The sequence below is a fragment of the Epinephelus fuscoguttatus genome, linkage group LG18, assembly GCF_011397635.1.
Source record: "Epinephelus fuscoguttatus linkage group LG18, E.fuscoguttatus.final_Chr_v1".
Classification (NCBI taxonomy): domain Eukaryota; kingdom Metazoa; phylum Chordata; class Actinopteri; order Perciformes; family Serranidae; genus Epinephelus; species Epinephelus fuscoguttatus.
In genome coordinates this window covers 9,640,843-9,664,362 of record NC_064769.1, presented here as the reverse complement: position 1 = coordinate 9,664,362, position 23,520 = coordinate 9,640,843, and the positions used below count along the sequence as shown (strand labels likewise).

General features: G+C 41.2%; 1 protein-coding gene across 8 annotated transcripts in view; it reads right to left on the bottom strand.

The window, feature by feature from the left end:
• Positions 1-23,520, bottom strand: part of fcho2 (FCH and mu domain containing endocytic adaptor 2) — a 56,900-nt gene that overhangs the window by 16,131 nt on the left and 17,249 nt on the right. For 5 of the 8 annotated variants that reach the window (XM_049559971.1, XM_049559972.1, XM_049559974.1 and 2 more), the window contains exons 5-17: positions 21,806-21,958; positions 21,458-21,562; positions 20,258-20,356; positions 11,393-11,489; positions 7,024-7,068; positions 6,792-6,861; positions 6,655-6,679; positions 6,355-6,411; positions 5,204-5,261; positions 4,810-4,985; positions 2,222-2,246; positions 764-808; positions 13-52 (exon numbers count right to left, since the gene is read on the bottom strand). In XM_049559971.1, the coding sequence (XP_049415928.1) occupies positions 13-52; positions 764-808; positions 2,222-2,246; positions 4,810-4,985; positions 5,204-5,261; positions 6,355-6,411; positions 6,655-6,679; positions 6,792-6,861; positions 7,024-7,068; positions 11,393-11,489; positions 20,258-20,356; positions 21,458-21,562; positions 21,806-21,958 (995 nt within the window). The remainder of the gene's footprint in view (positions 1-12; positions 53-763; positions 809-2,221; positions 2,247-4,809; positions 4,986-5,203; positions 5,262-6,354; positions 6,412-6,654; positions 6,680-6,791; positions 6,862-7,023; positions 7,069-11,392; positions 11,490-20,257; positions 20,357-21,457; positions 21,563-21,805; positions 21,959-23,520) is intronic. The other 3 variants (XM_049559973.1, XM_049559977.1, XM_049559978.1) reach the window with 1 other exon arrangement.

Genomic DNA, 23,520 nt, shown 5'->3' with positions numbered 1-23,520 from the left:
TTTTATACATACTCATATGATGTTGGCACTCTGGGTTTTGCCAGCTCATCGCCTGAGGAGAGAGAAAAACAAACATTAAAGGAAGACCTGGAGACCTGCACAGAGTGATGACAGCAAATTTACTTTCACAGCAATAAAAAAATAAAATTAAAACCCAATACAAGAGGTTTTCACCAGCAACTATTCATTTGCCAAAAAATCAAAAATCATGTTCAAACTACATCGCACCTTAAACCAGAAATATAAACATAAGTTTTTACTGAACAAATGAGAATCACTGCCATAAAAAGTCATAAAAGTATATTTGCAGTAAGATTAAGGTTGGATACAATATTTTTCTTATTTCTGCCTTACACAGTAAAACCTTAAAATCTTACCCAAATACGACAAGTTAAACAGTTTTTTTAATGTGATGGTAACACTTTAAAACAGGGGAGTGATTTTGAAACAAAAAATAAAATCAGGCATTGCTTTTGTTATTTTGTGCCCCGTTCAAAAGTGTTACACAGCATTGCACAGATCCATACAAGCAACCTGAAGCAGCACTTAAGCACCAGAGGTAAGAGGACCCAAATATAAAACCATACATGTTTGGCAATTCTTCAAAATGAACCAAAAGTTTGCAGCGAGAGAACGCAGTGTCAGTGGTGTTAGTGTGTGTCAGCTGGCTATGTAAAAAGGCTCCGATGAGGGGACAGAGATGAAGGCTGTGTGAGGGGAAGGCAGGGTTGTAGGCTAACTGCTGTAGTGAAAACATACTCACCAGGGCCCTGAGCCTTAGAGCTTAATGTAGATACTCCTGTGAACCCTAAGTGTATGTAGAGTATACATCTATCAGTGCAATACCTTGTGTAAATTGATGTTTATCAGTGTTTCAGCTGCACAATGTGAACATTTTTATCATTCAGTTCTGGATAAACAAAGTATGTGAAAACAACTTTTGAAAAGAAGAAAAACTTAAACTTAAGCATTCAGCGTTAATGCATTAATCATGCAATAAAGGTCTAAAAACAACATCTTATTTTTTTTAATCGCAATAATCACATGCTGCTATTTTGTCCCTTCGATGCACCCTTACTTGCAGTCAAGCTGCCGCAGCAGCTTCCTATTTCCTGCTGCAGCAGAGACGGAAAATAATGATACCACTACGGCTCAGTTGACAAGTCAAAGGTAATATGCACCTTGTGTCAAACAGAATTAAAATATCACTTAGGTGCTTTGAGTTTGAGCTACAACCTACAAGTTGACAGGTGCGGCTAATCAGACTGATGTCTACGGACAACCTCAACGCCAAAGCCGGCAAAGCAGTATTTTGGAGTGTGCGAATCTTCATAGACCTTTGGATGAAACTAAATCGAAAAACGACAGTGCTTGCCAAAATTGACTGATGGCAGACCAGTCAACACTGTGAAAGACTCTAGTCTAAGGGACATCCTCAGGTTGGCATGTTGTGACCAGTCATACCTTACTGCTGCAGGAAACAATAGTCCCACACATACAGGACTTGTATGAATCAGAGAAAGCAACTAAACTAGAACTCCTTGAAAGTGCAAAGTACATTTCTTTGCACTGATTTGATTCCCAGTGAAGACTCTCTGGTAAGAATTGCTTTACCTTGCGAATATGGACTTCAAAACTGCTTTGAAATGCAAAATAATGGGATTTTAAACATGCAATTAAAAATGCGATTTTGTCACGATTAACTGTTGAAATTCAGCGATTAATCTCGATTAAAAAAATTATTAATTTGACAGTCCTACTTTTGACTCATTAAAAAAAGATTTTCTGGATTAATATTCAATGCCGTTTTAAATCTGCATTAATTCCTCATGAAGCATGATACATGACCTATAACTATTCTTAAACCATTTCTCAAGCACTTTCTCAAACACACACTTTCTACAAACTGTGCCAGTTTGCAGAATGGAAAAGATAATTTCTGACATGTCCAAACATAAACAGCCAATTAAGTAATTAATCTTATTTGTACCATGGGAGGGAAATATCCCTCAAGCTCACATTTACAGAAAAGCACAGTTATTTACTTTTTCTCGGGATATGTTGGCTTTGGCTAAGTTTCTGGATTTTCCTTTTTAAAGACAACCTCTTTAAAAACAACTTGGGCCAAGAAAAATGTAGCTGAGAAGTTGGACAGTCGACCCCCTTCACAGTCATCCAGCAACACGCAGATACAGAGAGGTCAGACAGAGAAAATACTCACTGGACTGGTTCCTCCGCATCTGTCCCTGAAAACAAAAACAGACATTAATTAATCAAGGACGCGTGCGACCCACCACGAATTTCAAGAGTGTTACTTGCCAGAAATTTGCTCAATTTGTTAGGAGGAGAAAAAAAAAATTGGACAAAAATGACACGATATAAATGATCAAACTTCACACAGGAGACAAAACAGATGAGCATGTTTTTAACAAAGTGAATTAAAGTATTTTAAAGGTCATCACTTTACTGCTTTGTTACACTGTGTGCAACTTTTGAAAACTCAGACTTGGACTCCTTTTTACATGTCAAATAGTCTGAAACCTTGAGCCTTTGAGTGTGTTTGTGTAACAACAAGATTTCAAATATATAAAACACAATGAAAATAGTGAAAAAAACTATTATTAATTATTCCCAGTGGCAATGGGAATTTTCCACTTCAGAGTTAAAGTCAGTAAATCACTGGGCTACTCTCAACTCACACATACCAGACGTTAAACCTAGGGTGAAATATTCAGCAGCGCAAAACCAAGCATCTAAGCCCATGCAACGATCAGTCAGGGACAACAGAGAGCGTGATCCTAACACTTCACTGACTTCCTTTACACAGCCCTTTTTTCTGGACATAAATGTGCCGTGTCATGCTGAGTAACACAAGATATGCAAGATTTGCTCCAAAGGGTCACCAACCCGATGGAAACTTGGAGCATCAATTTCAATAAAGAATTTATTCGCACAAGGAGAAAGGTGGTGGTGGAGGTGGGTGGGGGATTGGGGGGTGGGGGGTGGTGTCAAGGGAGGAGGGGAGAAAAAGAAACAAAATGGGGTTTAAGGAACATAGCAAAAGCGTTTAACCACCGTAGAGCTGTGAGGCCAGGGTTTAGTCCCACAGGCGCTAAGCGGCAAATGGGTTCAATTACGGCTCTTGCTGGCCACACACACACGACTTCCATTGCTATTTCAATAAAAGGAACACCGCAGAGGGGGAACCAAACAGGAGGAGAAATGAAAAAGACAGAAAAATGAGCACTGAGGAAAAAAAAGAGAAGAAAAATCTCTCAATAATTCACACCAGATGATGCAACGTTCGTCATCACGTCGGATGTATGTTTTAACTTTTATCCAGAACTTTTCTGTGAATATGAAATAATGAAAAGGGTGCGAATCAGAAATCTGAGCAGACAGAGAGTAAGGCAAATGTGATCTAATGACTATTCTGGTATTTAAATGCAAATCAGAGAAACAGTGGTCTGTGTTTTTTTTTTTTTTTTGTACTTTCAGGATGAGAAAGTAATTGTGGGTTTGAGTCTCGACAACAACCAAAACCAAACTGCAATGAACAAAGTCAAAGGTTTAAAGAGAACATTGTTCCTCCTGAATTGTGTTACATTAACTAGGAGAAAAAAAAACATCCTAGAAAAACATCCTCTATAAACTTGTTACTTATATTTATCAGTTATTCTGAGGGTGGAAAGAAAGACGAAGATAAAAAAAAAAACAAGAAAAACATTTGTTAAAACTCGGCAACTAACCCCATAAAGTATTCATAAATAACCACAACAGAGTCCTGTCTAGAACAAGTGGGCTCCAATAAAACCAAAAGAGTGAAAGCAAACAAAGAAAGGAGGAAAAAAGAGTGAGGTACAACACAAACAGGGAGGTGGAACAGTGGTCAGAGTGGAGGGAGAGGCTGAGGGAGAGAGCTGGAGCTGCGAAAAAGATGCCGTGACATTCGTTTAATGTGCAGCCCGGGAGTGCGGCGGGTGAAACCCACTAGACCCCCTTTGCAACACTGAGCATGCCCTTTCAGCCGCTCCACAACAACATTAACAACAACAACAGCTCAGTGCACACACGGTGCATGTTTGCACACAAGCAGTAGTGGTTTTAAATTTTAATGGCAGCGGCTATTTTCATAGAGCAGCGGAGAGTGATTCAGAGATTGAGTGATGGTGAGGAAGAAGGAGCTGAATGAAGGGCTCCATGACTGAGGTCATGGATCAGACTGTGCTGTGTGTGTGTGTGTGTGTGTTTGTGTGTGTGTGTGTGTGTGTGTGCGTGTGTGCGTGTGTGTGTGTGTAGTCTGCCGGCCACTGCCGCAAAGCATTCCCTAAAGTGGCTACAAGGAGGGCAGTGTGCATGTGTGTGAGTTCGCAGTAAAGGCCAACAACATCAGCTTCTTAACTCAGAAATTAGTGTTTTTGAGTTCTTGATATTTCTTTCTTAAAAAAAAAAAGAAAAAAAAATATCCAAAGGCTGTTTAACATAAAACTGATTTCAAAGTAAAGACAAACCATGAAATGTGTGCAAACAGGAACCTCAGTGAACCAGCAGCCAATCCAGTGTGTGAAATAAATTAGATATAATACACACGCCTTTCCAGTGTAAATTAAATAAGCTCCAAAGAAGAGAGACTAACAGCATCTACAATAGCACGGTTAAATGTTCCCCACCAGAGGTTAGATATTCTCCTGTTGCCCTCTAGTGTTGCAGAGGCAGAGCTTACTCCTGCTGCAGCAGAGCAGGACAGCAACAGGTTTGTGTTTGGGATTTTCAGTATTTGTGTGTTTTTAGTTTGTTGTGAAGACTTACCGAGGTCGCTGGTGACAGGATGATGTTTCCAATGGAGGCTTTGAGCTCGTCAATGGTGGCTTGGTTCTGATGCGTGCCATTGTTTGGCTTAACGGGCTTGATTTCTACGTGGAACTTCCTGGGCTCATCTTCATCCTCTGAGTCGCTGGACGAATAGAAGGAATTCTCTTTGGCATGTAGGCAAAAAATAAGTTAAGGAGACAATGATAACAGAACAAAAAAAAAAAAACAAAGAGAGAAATCATGTACAGTTTGTTTTTATTTAGCCCAGGCCTCAGGCTGCAGGCTGCTGACGGGTGTGAACAGAAACACAAATAGTAACAGATCCCTGATGTGTTAATAGCTGGACTGAGCGTCAGAGTGTGAGCAGCATCAAGACAAATGAGAAGGATATCGTTTTCATTTGCTTCCGGCCTGATACAGAAGCCCTCGGCATCGACTTGGGGAACGTTCTACAAAATAAAAACAGAAATCATTTTAAAAATCATACTTTGTTGCACTGTTCGACTAACACACACTTCTTTTTTAAAGTAAATGTATTACGCATTCTTTATGAATAAATTTCAAAGCAACTAAATAATAATTGTATTTATCAGCTCTTACAATTTTGCACACCTTATTATTTAAAGATCTTCTTTACAAATTAACACATCAGGTGAAGAACAAACACGCTGAAAGCAGCAACCCTGCCTACAGCAATAAGACTGTACAGTACAGAACTGAAAATAGCTTTGGGGGCTCTTCTGTTGTATACTTTTTTATTTATGGCACTCAATATGTTTGCATGGTTGTATGTAACTGCATGAATGTATGGTTGCATATTCGTACAAAAATATGTATATTTTTTATATTCTATTTAATTTTTTCATTATGTAAAATCAAATATAGACATAGTTCTACTTTATTAATGTAAATTCTTCATCTATTTAGTTGTTAACTATGAACACAAATGTTGATAAACTCAAAATCATTTAAACTGACATTATCATTCAAAGTTTAGGCAAGAAACTCTTTCAAACTGCTGTAAATTACTCAATATGTATAATATTACACAATTCAGAAAAGGACAAATAATTCAACACTTCAGTAGTACCTGCTATGGTTTCAACCATTTTTTTTTCTCTTTACATATTAATTTCACTTTAACACTAAATTTTTGACAAAGTCAGATCTTTCTAACTTAGTGTAAATTTAGTAAATTAAGTTGTTTTTTTTCTTATTCTAATCTAAATCTTTCTTATTGCCATCAAAGTTAACCAGTGCATCAACTGGTACATCGTGTAGTTTATCAGTAGAAAGAAAGTTCCATTTTTATTTATGGCATTTTGTTTTTAAGGCACATGTAATATATATAATAATATAGGACAGCCAAATAAAAAAAAGAGCCCCTATTTTTTTTTTTGATTTCTGTGTTTATAAAATATATTCGCTTATTGTGATTTATATAAAAAAAAAAAACAATTAGATATGAATATTTAGTTTTGTATGTGTGTGTGTGTGTGTGTGTGTGTGTGTGTGTGTTTGTGTGTGTATTAGCTTGCTTACAGCATTCTGGATGTCTATGGCCCCATAGTATCCAGGGGGAGCACCATTGGCAGTGTTCTACAAGCACAAACAGAGAGAAATGAATGAATGACTGACTGAATGAATGAATGAGTCAATCTACAAAACAAACAGGAGGGAGGGAACAGAGAGAGAGAGAGTGCGTCAGAGAATGTAATGAGCGAGGATCTTTTTCACCTCCTCCTGTCTGGAATCAAAATAACACGCAAAGCTGAAATATCAGCAGACGTGTCAACACAGTTAAAGAAAAACCATTTGTTTTTTGGTGAGACTTATACTCACAGCTGCTTCCACTTCTGTCGACTCCCTGGAAGACAAAATAGTCACATCATGATGAGACAGTCTTAACAAATTTCACATGACGGAAAAAATATTATAAAATGTGTTGGTGGACAAAAGATACACAAGTCTTCACTCACGTGGAGTCTGTGTCTTTGTCTTTCCTGCGACCTGGGATGCCAAATGGCTTTCTCTTTCTGGGTTTGGCACCTTAATACAAAAACAAAGCATTTTTTAACCATGGATTAACAATGAAATCTGTTCTTGATCCAAGTATCTAAGTTTTAACTTGCTTTAAACATTCAGATCTTAAGTGAAACACAACTCACAGTGTATTTCTTAAAATCTAATATTTTACTTTTGCAAACTTACCTTCAGTAGCAATAGCTGCATTGCACTCCTCAAACTCAATGGGTCCTAATGAGACAAAAAAATCTTTTAGGTTCATTTGGCACGGAAAGGGTCAATGACCCACTGCTGTGAATGCTGTGAATGTACATCACGCAATAGTCACACACACAGATACACACACCACAAACACACTTTGGCAAATACACAACATGCAGTCTGCCGTGCCATACAGAGTGTGTATACAAACAGGGCAAGGGCTGGTCCCAGAGGGCAGACAGGGTCAATAGCAGAGTCAACTGTGTGTCTGGTGGCCCTCACTGAGATGTGACACTCGCTTCTGGGGACGCAAAGCACTACTCTACAGCACAGAGTCGTCCTCACAGAGACACATTCAAAACCCCACCTTGGACATCACGATTCTGAGATTTCTAACTTTGATGCAATACCTCGAAAAATACCAACGTTGGAGACAATTTTCAATACCACTGGGAAAAACTGACATTAAAGGCAAACAATTTGAAATTTGTATTAAATGATAAATATAACAAGGCTATAACATGATAATGACTTTTCTTTCCTAGGTCAGTAGCAGACAACAGCAGAATGACTGTAGTAAACATTAACAATGACATATGTGCCAGTCACACGTTAACTAATCCAACAGAGTGCACTATATTAATGCCAAGTTAATAACATTTTGATCGAATATATTTGAAACTATAAGCCAGATTTATAATGTGGTCACTGGCCCCAACTCTTTACCTGGGATCTCTCAGCCTCTCTGTCACAATGCACTGTGCCCTGGCCTTCAAAACCTTATGGGCCAGATGTTTAATTCTACCCAAAGAGAGGCACATTTCTCCCTCTCCACACTATCGTTGTATTAAGGAAGTTCTATATAATATAAAACTTGAGAAACTCAGGTTCTCTCTCATGGGCTTGATTTAAAAAGGTTCCAGGAAATCTGGGACCCTTCTATGGAATACACTAACCTGCTGAAAACTGCAAAATTGCATTTCTACTATTGTTGGTACATTTTATTATTTACTGGTATTCTTTAACTTTTATTTACTCATTTGTTTCTCATTTATTATTACTTTTTTTAGTCATCCTTTTTTTTCTTTTGGTTTGTCTATATGTGCTTCATGACCTAAGCTGAGTGAGGGCAGTGAGTAAGGGAATGAATAATTAGATATGATTTGTTCCATTTTATACAGATTGTGCTGTGCTGACTATTGAATAATTCTGGAAAATTAGTAAAAAGAATTGGAATAATAACATTAACAATAAGAGATTTAAAAAGCACAACAAGTACCAGATTATTGACATTGGTTCAAATATTCAGAATCAATATGTATTGATAAATCAATATTTTTGACAACACTACCACAATTATGAACCAATTCGATACACAACAGGAGCCTCGGTGCTCACAGCAAACAGCAGGTATGAAGACTTAACTAAGATGAAACTAAACCTCCCATACTGGACACGCAAAGTCACTAACCCTATTACAATAAGACAAACAAGTCCGAGATCACATGCAGTGAAGTGTTTAAAGCCACACGGCACAAATGTGCTCTGGGGCTTAAGAGATGCCCTTCTCTCTCTGGCATGCAAAGAAAGAAAAAAAAAAAGCCAGAAAAAAAGAACACACCGTGTATGAAACAAACAAGCATAATCAAACACACACTAACACACAGAGCCACTGAGATGACCATGACAACCTTCATCAATAGATTGAACTAACAAATTGTCGTATCTTTTCCAGCCAACAGGCACAGTATCACTCTGAGCACAACCAGCCATGGATCTATCTTCACAAAAAATAACATTGCTTTTGGTTATTTAGATCCATCATTCAAATGATGAGAAAAGAGTGAAAAACAACAGAGTTTACACTTAATTTAATGCTCATCAATTATACACATTTACCTCCGAGGCTCTGCACTTGGATTGTCACGCTTCAAGTGTGCCTCCGGAAACATTTATGGAGGCTTTTGAAAGGGACGGTGCTTGAACGTACACATGCTCACACAAACACACACACACTGAAAGCTGAAGGAAAACCAGAGGCAGGGCATGCAATGAGTGTGCACGTCAATCAGAGAAATCTGGGAGGCTGGGCTCTTGGTGTTGTATGATGTTGTTCTGTATTAGAAAGAGCGACACCTTGGGTTCATAATGAAACAAACTGAAATCATTTAGTCTATATAATCCATATGTTTAACTATGTATTTCAAGACACACTTATTCACACTTATTCTTGCATTCTTACACGCCTACTTCTCCTGAAAGTGATGACCTGGAAGACATGCAGTCTGCTCTCAGACCAGATAGACACAGATACACTGCATATAACTAGAAAGCTTAATAGCTTGCAAGATGAGCGGAGAGAGAGAGAGAGATGGGGCAGGACCCTCTGGCAATATTTCCGATACACTAACATGCCTTGACCTGAAAACAACAAAGCTAATGATATTTTAACTCAGAATGTATACAGTAGCAGCAGTCCAACGCGCTCTCCCCAGAGGATGCCAGTCGCGAGCAGAATTGACGCATTGTTTGGCGTGTGCAACGCTGAGTGAAGCGCAGGGAAGCGGCGAGTCACGAGAGGCATGCATCACGCCAAGTGAAGTGGATAAAGTACACCAATGACCGATCTACTCTACTGTGCAATATCAGGCCTCTTCACCGCCGGCGAACACACAGAGACGGCACGAACGACTGTTTGTGTGTGTGTGTGCGAGAAGAGAGTTCCCTGCCAATCAAAACAAAATTGGCATGCTCATTCAAGAACTTTCTCTCATGGGAGGAAGTGAGAGAGACGGTAATGTCATCGTCCCCATTCGGTCACTGCGCTGAAATAAAACAGGTGAGAATATTTTAACTCGTGAGGTGTGTCTTTCTCTGGAGAGGAAGCTCGTGATAATTATCTCATTTGACATCATCTTTTATGAAAAGCATCAGTTGCAGATATTGTCAAACAAAAGTAATGAAAAAGGACCCAGAAAGGGGGAAATTACTGGAAAATTACACATTGCGTTCTTTTATTCGAGCTCTGGGATGTTTAACAAATGCTGTGGATCTACGTAAGGCCCAGGCAGAGCATGAACTCTTTGCCGCAAGCATCCCGCGATTGCATCTGACAATATTTATGCACACCAACTGCAAAAAAAGTCTAAACACCAGACACATGAATATTACCTAAATCTGGGCAGACATTAGGAACTGTTTAAACATCTCCTAAACAGACAGACGACTTTGTTTATACAGGGGAAGATGTTTCTTTTCTTTCTACTCTCTGTGAGGGAAGCATGCAGTCACGCATGAGCGGAGAATGGTTTTTTAAATTGCATATGCTTCACATGGCACTGGGAGTGGGAGAGGGGCGGAGGGGGTTTGCGTGTCTGGCCCACCGCCAGTTGACAGCTCAGCTGGATATCGTTGAACACTCCGAACCCCCCTGCCTCGCAGCGTGTCACTTTGGGATTGTTTCCGCAATAGAAAGTTTATTCAACCTCTCTCTCTCTAAAGGCACTGGACCGGCCATCCGTTCAGCTATTTAATCAGGGGACAGACAGGTTATTTTTCTGACAGGGCTGGGGCTGCTGCGCAATCCCTAATGAACAGCTTGATACAAGAGGAATTTTCTGACCGTTTTTTTAGCCTCAATTAATTCTGCTGTCCAAACAAATGAAGGCCACCACTCCTCGGACTCAGCGTCTGGACACAGGGATCACCATTTGTGTACACACAAACACAGTGGAGGTGAACCCTTTGTGTCTGTGACCTGACGTAATGTAGTACAAGTACAGGGACTGGTAAAGTAATTGGATATTTAAGACGGAGCTTTAAACTCTTCACACATGCATTTGGTTTTAACCAATGATTAATAACAGTAAAAGCAAAATAGTTGACAGTATAAAAAAATGAAGCTTCAGAGCATCTACAATAACAGCAAGAATAAGTATCAATGAATGAGTTGTGTGTGTATGTGTGTGTGAAAAAGAGGGAGGTGAGGGGGTAGAGCCAAAGGAGTCTGAGGAGTATTCCCTTGATTATTGTGGCATGGCAAAGTTTACACAAGAGTCATTGTTGAGCTCTGACCTCCTGAAAAGGTTGGTTCTGCCTGCTTAGTCTGCGAGCACTGCAAAGCCCCCTGTGTGTCACATGCTTACTGGAATGCCAAGCCTGCCTACCTTTACAGCAGATTACTATGATTGACTCTGATGGCCCTCTCTTAGTTCTAATTGCCCCTCTCTATACACCCCTACCCTCCCCACATGGCAGGAACAGGCAGAAGGCCTACACCCCAGACCATTCATTTATTTATGCACAACACAGACACTGACAAACATTTATTACTACAACAAACATGGTGGCTTACCTGGTCTCTCCTTGCCCGTTCCTTTGCTCTCGGCCAGTTTGTGTATTAAGCTCTCCACTGAGGTGTTCTCGATGTTCCTCACAAATTCATTGTGGAGCTACAAAATCCAAAACAAGAAACCACAATTACTGACAGTTGCCTGCACTTGGAATTTAAAGGGATAGTTTGGATCTTTTGAAGCGGGGTTGTATGAGGTACCTATCTAATTGTATTACACACAATAGATGTTAATCACTACGACCCCAGTTTGGAGAAGCAGGCAGATGTACAAGCACGGAAGCTAAGCAATGTATAGCAATGTATATCAGCTCAAGTGTATGGTATATTTAAAATATTTCCACCACTTTACCTTACCTTCAGACAATAATTTCCAACGAGACACTGAAGCCATTACATCGCTCTCTTTAAAGCCAGACTGCACTGACAAAAACAGTCATTTAACATCACTGACGACAGGAGCTGCTGGTCTATCGCTGCCTCGATCAGTTAGTTTGTGTTATTAAGTGACTTTGGTGTTTTAAAGTGTTAGTTAAGATTCACTTAAAGTCACACAATAACAGAAAGAAACTAACTGATTGAGGCAGCCACGGACCATTCATTCATTCATTCATCTTCTAACCGCTTCATCCTCTTGAGGAGGATGAAGCGGTTAGCCGCTTCATCCTCTTGAGGGTCGCGGGGGGGCTGGAGCCTATCCCAGCTACATCGGGCGAGAGGCAGGGTACACCCTGGACAGGTCGCCAGACTATCGCAGGGCTGACACATAGAGACAGACAACCATTCACACTCACATTCACACCTACGGACAATTTAGAGTCACCAATTAACCTAGTCCCCAATCTGCATGTCTTTGGACTGTGGGAGGAAGCCGGAGTGCCCGGAGAGAACCCACGCTGACACGGGGAGAACATGCAAACTCCGCACGCCCGGGCTCCCACGCCCGGGATCGAACCGGCAACCCTCTTGCTGTGAGGCGAGAGTGCTAACCACCACACCACCGTGCCGCCCTAGCCACGGACCACCAGCTCTCTTATTCAGCAAGCTAAAATTACTGTTTTTTTGTGAATGGAGTCTGGTTGCTTCAACAAGAGCATAAATGGGAACCTGAAGCCATTAATGAGTCCCCAGCAGGGCTGTCTGACGGCAAGTCAACGTGGTAAAAAAATACAGCATACTCTTACACTGATATTGTTTTTTTTTTTTTTTAGGTGGGACTTGTTTAAGTGGCTAAAACTATTTTGATGCTGGCCCCCATCCACAGCACTTCACTGCTTAGCTTCCATGTCAGTACTCCTGTCTGCCTCTCCAAACTGGGGGCCTGCTGACCAACATCTACTCTATGTAATGCACTGACTATGGCTAAGTACCTCATACAACCCCACTTCAAAAAAATCCAAACTATCCCTTTAAGAGAGTTGTTGAAGAAAGCACATAGTTAAATTAAGTTTAACTGCAACAGACTTTTGGATTCATCCAGTGCTGGGGTTTAGAATTTACACAGTGAATTGTTTGAGTTATTCATTATTTATATTCACCGCAATCAATTAATGAAAAGGTTGATTTTGGGCCATTTACTGTGGTCCAATTCTCTTACAGAACATTTAATGACTGCCAGTACTCGACAAATCGAGTTGTTTAACCAAGTGAGATTAACGACATATCCTAGTACTGGCAGTGCAGCCATATTAGATTGCGGTTTGCCGCGCGGACTGAAGAATGAAACATTCTCATTTAATTTACCTCTATGTTGGTGAGGTGAAAATAAAATAAAAAACTTTGTAACATCAATTAACCATTTTTATCTATTGTCAGGTAGTGTCTTCCCACTTGCATTAGTTTTCATTGTACATACCAATATATATTCACTTATTATATATGAGAAATGATTATCTTTAGTTGGAGGAAATGCAGTCAGATAAGTCAGTGTTCAATAAGCTAATGTTAAATGTATTGTTCAGTGATTGTTTTAGCCCTCTATGTTTTCAGTTATGTCATACCATACAAGCAAGCAAGCATCAGTATCACGTGTTGAGTGTTTGTTTTAGGATGGGAGACAGATGCAGTCTGTTGCTGTTAGTTCTTCAGTGTAACTCACACTGCTTTGCCTTTTGTTGGTATTTATAACATTTTTTTTGGTAATTGGCCTGTGGAGATGTACTATACTTTACTGTGATTCTATTGTGTCAGGTTGAATCATTGTTGTTGGCACTGTGGTCTGCTGAAGCCCTTTGGGCAGTATCAGAGGAAGGATAGTGTTTGTTTGCTTGTTTGTTTTGGATGTGCATGTGTGCTTGTGTGCTCACTGAGGGGGAAGTGAAAGCGATGTATAGGCATGGGGATGAAGAACAGCGGCTGACTGTGACATCTCACCAAACCATTTAGATGTGCGTGATACTGTAAGCGTAGAGTGGCTCCACTATCAAACAAACACACACGCAAACACACACATATGTGTCTGCCCCCCGGGCCCCTGTGGCGAGGTGGAGTGCATTAGCCTTCTGTGCCCTGGCAGGAGAGGATGTTGGGGAGGGAGGGTGATGTGGGTGAGGGGCTGCCGTGGTGAGGAAGTATGCTCAGTGCAGCACACGCGATCTGTCAGGTGCTGCTGCCATGACGGAGGGCAGCAATGTCATCAACCTGCGTGCCCCGCTCGCCTCTCACACACATGCATGCACACACACACGCGCGCACACACACAAATACAGACCTCGTCTTGACCACATGCTCAAAACATGCATCTACTTTCAAGGGATCCCTACACACTCACATGCTCACTTACAAAAACAAACACAGCACGCAAACCCAACAGACACACCTGCCCTTATGTGATTTTAAAGGGACAGTTCACCTCAAAATCAACATCGATATTTTTCCTCTTAGCAGCAGTGCTATTTATCATTTATGTTTTGGTGTGAGTTGCAGAGTGTTGGAGATATCGACCGTAGAGATGTCTGCCTTCTCTCTGATATAATGAAACTAGATGGTACTCGACTTGTGATGCTCAAAGTGCCAAAAAAGTTTATTTGAAAAACACAGCGATGTCTCTTTCAACAAATCATGACCCGGTTAGTCAAGATAATCCACAGACCTTGTTGCGAGCAGGAACTTTTTTCTTTCTACCGAACTACACAAGAGCCGCAAGTAACAATTATTTTCATTGTTGACTAATCTGTTGATTATATTCTCTAGAAATCAATTAGTAGTTTGGTTTATAAAACATTAAAAAATGATGAATTATGTCAATTAGTGTTTACAAAAGCCAACGCTAACATCTTGCAATGTCTCAAGCACAAGCCAATCGTCTATGAGTAGAGTCACACATGTTTCTGTGCAGTGATTCGGTGAGCAGGTGCAGTTTGTAGAGAGAAAATAGTTTCTGCATGAAACTGCTTACAACCATGTCTGTAGATTATCTGAAGTAAACAGGTCATGATTTCTGGAAAGAGACATTACTGTTGAGTTTTTCAAATGTATTTTTTTGGCACTTTGAGCACTATAAGCCGAATGCAATCTAGTTCCATTATATGTAAAGGCGCCGTATGTAAGAATGTGGCCAAAACAGTTACTGCACTCAAATTCAAAATACTTTCGCGAGTCGTGTCCGCCCCCCCTCCCTTACAGATTCACGCTGGAGACTGATTTGTTTGCCCATGGGCGGCTGCCGTGGCAGGGCCGCGTTGCTGCGTCCTTGATCCTCGGTTTTCCAGCGGACCATTCGAGCAAGTCCAGCTTCTCTGCTGCTAATGCTGCTGCCGGGATACAGCTGAGGAGGAGCCGGCTGCTAATGCTATGTACCGGTACTCTGCTAATGCTGCTTGCCATGCTGCTGTAGCTCAGTCATTACTGTAACTAATACTGAGACTCTACTGACTGTGTGACTGGTAGACGGTGGTGGGTGGCGCAACAGGCCAAAACACAAATTCAAAACATAAACATGATTTGCAGACTGCAAAAATGTGAATGCGAATATTCTGGCTGTACTATTGTTCAGTATCAGTATGTTATATGAACATTATTCCTTTGTCTCTGTGACATATTAGGAGGATTTTATGACTATTTGCTTTAGATTTCTTACACATAGCTCCTTTAAGAAGAGGCAGACATCTCCCACACTCTGCAAGTCACACTAAAACAATTTAGACTGATAAATACCACTTCACACAAGAGGAACAATGGAATTTTTTTCTTGTATTTTGGGGTGAAGTGTCCCTTTAAAACTTCAGAGCAACACTGCACTTTTTCCTCCACACATTTAAACTTAAAAGATCTACATATGGTATTTTCCTTTTTCCTACACTTCTCCCTCTCATCCGTTCTAACCCTCTTACCCTTCATGCCCACTGAGCTGATACTGGCTGAGCCATGTCTGAAAAATCTTGCAACGTTGACATGATTACTTCTTGATTTTAGTGACACCTTCGGTTACAGGTCCCCTTTGCTTTGGTTTGATGCACTGCACTTCCCTGCAATCACTTGTCTCTGGTTGTTTGATACCCCTGGACTGACAGCAGCTCCAACACTGGACTCCACTACTGAGAAAGTAATTCTGTTGTACAACAGTCAAAGTCACTACTAACTCCACTGTTGACCTGGTGAGAGTGTAGACGGCCATGTCTCCTCTGATAAATAGATACACATGTCCTAAGCTGTTCTTTTCACCTGCCAGCGGGGAGCTTCGCTGGGGGTGTAACACACACGCACAGAGATTCATGCTGTGCTAGCCCAGATGTGCAGGCCTCTTTGCAGGCGCTTTGACCATCCATTAGAGGTTGCTTGTGCAGCTACAAGGACATTGTCCCTCAGCAACTTCCCACCAAGAAGCACTGCTGGTCTTATCCAACGATGACCAGCCAAATTGGAAGTACTGCAGCTGTCTACTTTCTTTCAAACAATGGGCAAAAGGTTTTCCCCTCTATACCATGTAAGGGGCAATAACAGATATTACAATGGTTGATATCTTTGAGATAGTAATATCTGCATTGTTGAAATCATATATATTTGATGTTTTATTAAAGAAGAGCGACTAATGAATTGCAGATTAGTGGTGGATTGCATAATAAATTTTAAGGAGATAGTTTGGATTTATTGAAGTGGGGTTGTATGAGGTACTTATCCATAGTCAGTGTATGACATACAGTAGATACCGGTCAGCATGCCCCTAGTTTGGAGAAGCAGGCACAAGTACCGCCACTGAAGCTAAGCAATGTACTACTGTGGATGGGGGCAGCAGCAAAACATATTTTAGCCACCTATCCATCCATCCATCCATCCATCTTCATCTGCTTATCCGGGGCCAGGTAACGGGGGCAGCAGGCCGAGCAAAGCACCCCAGACATCCCTCTCTCCAGCAACGCTTTCCAGCTCATCCTGGGGGACAAAATATGTAATCCCTCCAGCGTGTTCTAGGTCTACCCTGGGGCCTCCTGTCATCATTAACAGCAGTAACAGTTTAGGTGTACACTATATCAAGAATATTTCTGCTGCTTTACCTTGCCACAGACAGCCCTCTCTGATGGGGAAGCCTTAATGGCTTCGATTTCCCATCTATGCTCTGGTCAATATTAACTCTCGCTTGCTACTACTACTGCTTCCTTGATCACATAGTCAGTGTTATGTGTGACTTTGGTGAATCTGATCTGAACCTTTTAAATGCCAAAGTCACACAATAACACAAACAAACTAACTGATGAAGGCAGCGGTAGACCAGCAGCTCCTGTGCTCAGTGATGTTACATTACTGTTTTTCTGAATTGAGTCTGGCGTTGGATAGAGTGATATATTAGCTTCAGTTCCATGTAAGAAACTGCTGTCTTACGGCAAGGTAAAGCGGTGAAAATATTCGAAATATAGTGTACACTTAAACTGATACAGAATTTCTGAGGTGGGACTTTTTTTAGATGGCCAAAATATGTAATGTTACCGACCTTTCCACAGTGGTATATTGCTTAGCTTTTGTGTCTGTGCTACAACCTCCTTCACCAAACTGGGGATGTGTAGACTGATATCTGTGTGAAATGCACTGGCTATGGATAAGTCCCTCATACAACCACACTTGAGTCAGAACTATCCCTTTAAGAGCATTCTAAGACATCTCTGACTGTTTTGAAAGAGAACTACACCAATTTAGAATTGGCCTTCTATAGCATCGTGGTCCTCACTGGGGACAATTAAAAAAATCAGAATCAAAGATATGGCCTCTTTCATTCCCCATATTCTTCTTCAGTGTCAAACATTACCCTCAATTCAAATCTCTCAATGATTACCTCTACTGACAGTTAATTCAGAAATTCAGCAGAGATGAGGAGCAGGCTAAAGAGGTCTGGTAAGCTCACAACTCCACACTGACACTGCTTCACATGACATCATTTGAGTCAGTTAACCAGAATTTCCTCTAGAGCAACATTTTTTCCCCCTACATATTTAGCAGACCTCCACAAGACCTGCAAACAGACAGAAATCATGGTGGAGTTCTCCTTTAAGTAATGTCAGGAGCTCACAGTAAGTTAGTGTCAGCAAGGAAAAATAATATATCCAACACATTTAACATTTATTTTTCCAATTTGATGGAGCATATGAGATTTAGCTTAAATTGTATCATCCAGTGTCATTTATACAGTCGTATGCTCAGTACTTTCCAAACAGACAGCATTTTCCCACGGGGAACTGAACTGAAAGTGAAACTTTTCTATACTCTCTTCAAAGCCAGACACCATTGACAAAATTAGTAATTTTACCTGTCTGAACACAGGAGCTGTTGGTCTACCACTGCCTCAATCAATTACTTCGTTTGTGTTATTGTGTGATGTTGGTGTTTTAAAAGGGTTAGGTTGGATTCATCAAAGCCACATGATAAGACAAAAAAGTAACTGATTGAGGCAGCGGTAGACCAGCAGCTCCTGTGTTCAGAAAGGAAAAATAAAGACAGAGGAGATGAGTTTCACTTTCAGTTCAGTTCACTGTCGGATAAGGCTGCCTGTTTGGGAACTATGAGCATATGACTGGATAAATGACACTTGGATTATACTGTACAAGTTGTGTCAGAGTTTGTAAACAGATGTTTTGATATGGTTTTGCTGTTGTTAAAGGTGGACCCCAGTGACAATTCATGCAATTCATCAAGAATTTCCAACGTTTGATGATTCTTCCTTTACAAGAGGCACATGAGAAAAACAAAGTTTTCTATATGAATTCAGCGTAACATGTGGTGAGTGATTAATATACAAATGGTCATTTGGGAGGTTAAGTGTTCCTTTAAAGCTAAACAACTTCTTTTTAAGAGGAACACTGAACGATATGTGAGCCAGTGTATACTGTAACGTGCATGTAAGTGATAACAGTTCAGTGACCTCCTTTGATAATTGTAATGCACTTGTTCACTTACTGACTTATCCGCCCTCTCTTAGCACACATATCATATTTAATCACCATATGGGTAGGTTTTGTTTACTTTCCTTATCTCTAGTGTTGCAACTCTACTCTATGCATCAGTTATCTGAACACATCTGATACATTTGTAAATTGACTTTACTGTGGGTGTGGGTTTTCACCATATGCCATTAAAAGATTTTGGGTATAATACCCAACTTTGGGTATAATATATTATTAAGACACTGGCTGAACAAAATGCAAGAATAATAACTGTGTTTTGAAGGTCAATATTCAAAAGAAAATAAAGGGTTAAATAAATGGAAGCAGCAATGTTAATAAAAGACCTCCCAAAACACACCTCCCAAAAGGGCTGTATGTCTTCACTTTGTGTTTCATAGTGTGTGTGTGTGTGTGTGTGTGTGTGTGTGTGTGAACATCTAACTAAAATAGCTCTCACAATATTCTATATTTTAAATGCAAGTATATGCAGATGTATGATTTGGTCTCTGTGTTTGTTTGTCAGCATAAGTGCCTGTGGGCTCAGTGACTAAGCACAATGTTGCAGAGATAAAACTGGTCCCAGCCTCCTTCGCCCTGCTCTCTCCCTCCTTCCTCTCTCTCCATCTCCCTCTCGCCTCTCCCATATGTGATAAGAATATTCCCATGGTCCCTCACAACCTGGTTTGAAGAGTTTTTATCACCCCATCACCATTTCTTAGACTGCTTTGGTTTTTCTGGCTTGGAAAGGCTGACCACTTGTCTTCAGGCAGTATTTTAATTTGGCTCAGCAACAGGCAGCAGCACTGCCCATCTCCCGCTCAGAAGCAGGAACAGTGGGGCTGAATAACCTGCGGTAGCCTGTCGTTCCACATTCTTTCCAACTTGCCGCACGAGCTGCAGGCTGGACTGGGATGCTCTCGGTGGAACTGTGTCGCCCTCTATGGGTAATAAGAGAACTGCAGCAGCATCAGGAGAGAGCAACTTCAGATTAATGTGAAGAGAGCAGCAGATTGTAGTTAATCTTGAGTTATTCTGTGTGGTGCTGGTAAGTATGATTGCTGAATAAATAAATGAAAAGAAATCTCTGGGTAACGTTAAATACTGATTAATATCATTGTGAATGATGTTTGAAAGTCTTCACAACTGGACTTGATCGAACTTGATGCCATTTTCTCAAACCTAAACATACAATCCCTGAAACAAACAAGCCTGCGCAGCGCTTTTAACAATCAGACACAGTATTTGGCAAGTGTTTGGACTTCTGGAGGTGTTTTAGATACGCTGAGAGGGAGTTTTGATCACTTTTTAATTGCTTGGCATAAAAGGCTGAATGGACCATTTCCTGGTTCTCAGTTAAACGATTAGCGAGATCAAAGACGACACTAATTGATATGACACACAGTGAACCCAATGAGCGGAGCCTCAGGTCAACAAGACACCTACTCCACCCACAGGAATGTTTGAGAGGATGTATGTGCGTGCATGTGTACACACTCACCTCTCCGATTTGGATGTGTGTTTCGTCGACGGACTGCGAGTACGACTGGATGATCTCCTTCATGTGGAGAATGTGGTTCTCTTCAATGTCTTGGAATTTCTGGAACACAGGGCGAGGGGCAGTTATGGCACGGCGATGTGCAACAAATCACTTGAAATCAACTGCATGCCAACAAATCTGCATGGTGACGTCAGTGTCATTAAAACAGACATGAAAACAAAAGTTAGGGACAAAATATGGCCAAGGAAAGTTAACTTCCTTATTCTGTCCCAGCCACTTCCTGTGTGTCTGTTTGGGTGGTCTATGGCGCTCACACACACATATAGTTCCTCCCACAAAATGTTTCTGCTTGTGAGATACATTGATGGGGGTTCATTTTGGCTTTGAGCAGTAGTATGGTGTAGATCACAACTTTAAATGCTAGTATTTACTTCCATTTGAGTCTGACTCTGGGCTTTTGGGGTAAACCAAGGAGAGTGAGTATAAATAATCATAAACCGGAAAATCAAAGTGAAGATGGAGAGGAAGATCTAACCACAAACATGCAGATAAAGACCACTTACCTCTGCATCTACACTATAGAGACATGCACACAAATAAAACTTTTGTCATTCACCACGATAACAGCTAGCATACGCTCACACACAGACACACCCACCCACCCACAGACACATTCAGACAAAGGGAACACACATGTAGGAGCCCCAGTGATGTCAGAGAGCACATGTGTTCAGTGTTTATAACTCATGTCCACATGTGCTGTGTTTGAGATGAGCCGTAGACTGTGATCCCGAGGAAGCGGGGCTGCAACGCCGCTTTCTCTAGGGGGAAAACAAAAAAAAAGCTCAAGCTAACTGGAACCATTTCTGGTGGCGGAGCTGCTGCGGTACAGGAGGATATGGAGGCCAAACTCTGTTGATCTGATTTTAATTTGGAGTTTATCTAATCAGGCTTTCAGATGGCTCCAATCAGGGCTTTCCACAACGATTCCGTTACAGAGGAAAAAACACAATCTGGAGATGATACAGGGCACGAAACAGGGAACACACACACATACACACACATACACACACGGGGGACTGACGGATTACACAATGAAAGTGTTGCATACCACAGAGACAGACACTAGACAGAGTTGGTGAGCGCATATTTCATTAAAGCACATCCACACAGAAGAGAGAAAACAAGTCGCCACAGTACCTGCGCAGTCTCTGCCATCTTCTGTTCAAACTCTGCCTTAGCTGTCGCATATTTCTCCACATATGACTTGTAGGTCTCTGTGGCTTTTTTGGCTTTCACTCCAGCCTGCAAAATATAAACAGACAGATAAATGGCTATCATCACTTTATGGGCTACACACAATGGCGTTCTGTTTTCCCACATCAACTGACAAATCAGCAAGGAAACCAAGCTCCACTTCACATCTGAAGGCGAGAAACTTTTGGGGTTAAAGTTTCTGTATAGATGGGAGTGTTGAGGCACTTCATCATGCCTTATTACCATACCATGACTGTGTGGGTGTGTGTACGAGCGAGTGTGACCTCCCACCTTGTCCACATCTCTCTGGGTGGCCCCTTCTTTGCGGAGGCGCTCCTGCTCCACAGTTTTGGCATTGTAGATCTCCTTGGACTTCTGCAGGGCCTGAGAGGTTGTCTGGATGTTCTGCACGGCCTCAAGGGTGGACGCCACTTCCTCTTTTGTCTGACAACACACAAAAGTCTTGTAGAATAACTCAGCTAACACAACAGGCGGAAAAATATGTGCAAATGTCACCTATTGCTCTATTAACCACAGAGTTGATTCTTGAATAGTTTGAAATAACACACAGCAGCACTTGTCACGGAATCCCCTTATTTACTATGACTTAATGATGAAATAACAGACACAATTTCAGTGTAGACAGAGGTTCTTTATTGCTCTAGTAAAACACTATAGTAGTCCCTCACTTTGATTCTCCAGTATGTGACACGGGATTGTTGCACAGCACAGCAGGAAGCAGTTAAAGCGACATAGTGGCTGTTAAAATATGTATAAAACTCTCCATTTGTTCTTAATAGACCACATTCATTCCATCTGTATAGCTCTTCACGTTGACTTACTTGAAGGACATAAAAGAAAAAACATCAAGAGGTAACAGCAGTGGCCACAGAGTAAGTGTGCTCGTTTGTTTTACTCATCATCATCACTGAACCCGCATTGTTACTAATTTTGACACATTTATGGTATAATGTAAACATCACTGGTGTAAGCACAAAAAGGTTAGATGCTACATTATGTACACATTCTGAGCAACAGCTCCAAGAAGAGTGTTTATTTTGTGTTATTCACACCGCTTCACTACAGTACGCACTGTATCTGCAAGTTAGCCAAGAAACACAAAGCGGAGAGGAACAGGGAGTGGAGGGAAGTGATGGAGAGACACTGTGACAGCCTTTTTGTCATGCTGAAAGCACAAACATAACTCCACTGATTCTGAGCTCCTATTTTACTTTGTGTTCTGTGGCTTCATGCATGAGATATGAGCTGATGGTGTGTCTCAGCTCAGAGGAGAGACTGAAGAGTGAGGTGTAAAAAAAAAAAAAATAAATAGAATAGAACACTGCATGCTACATTTTCTCAGGATGGAATCAACTTTTAAACTATTTCCTTTTCTTGTGAAGAGTTGTGGAGATTTGGCAATACTGTCTCTACTGAGGGAGCTGTTCAGGGCAGGCTATGTAGCAAATCAGGGTTCACAAGATTCTCACGAAATCTCATGATTCTTGAGATTCTCGCAATTCTCGCAATGTCGCAAGGTAAAGGATTTTGGCAGACATGGAGAAGGAGAGTGAAGTTGTAAATACAGACACCTGCAACACTAAAATTACTGTCCTCAGAACCATATGGTCCAGACACATCGAACAGACATCAAAGAATGAGTGGCAATGATGGCTAACTGATGCATCGCCTCATGGTATCTGTGTCTTGGCCAAAAAGTTGCATTTGAACACACCACAGAGACAACAGCTAACTAGCACATATGTTGTGCGCCTGCGTGAGAGGGAATAACTCTGCATACAAGCAGGTGAAGCAACTTGCATTTCCTTGGATCGCGAAGATGTGACCCACCCTTCTCTGCCTTAGTATGCTTCTGATTGGCTTAGCCTGACATTCTTACCCTAAACCTAACCAATCTTGGGGCACTGGTGGCTTAGTGGTAGAGCAGGCGCCCCATGTACAAGGCTGTTGCCGCAGCGGCCCGGGTTCGACTCCAGCCTGTTGTC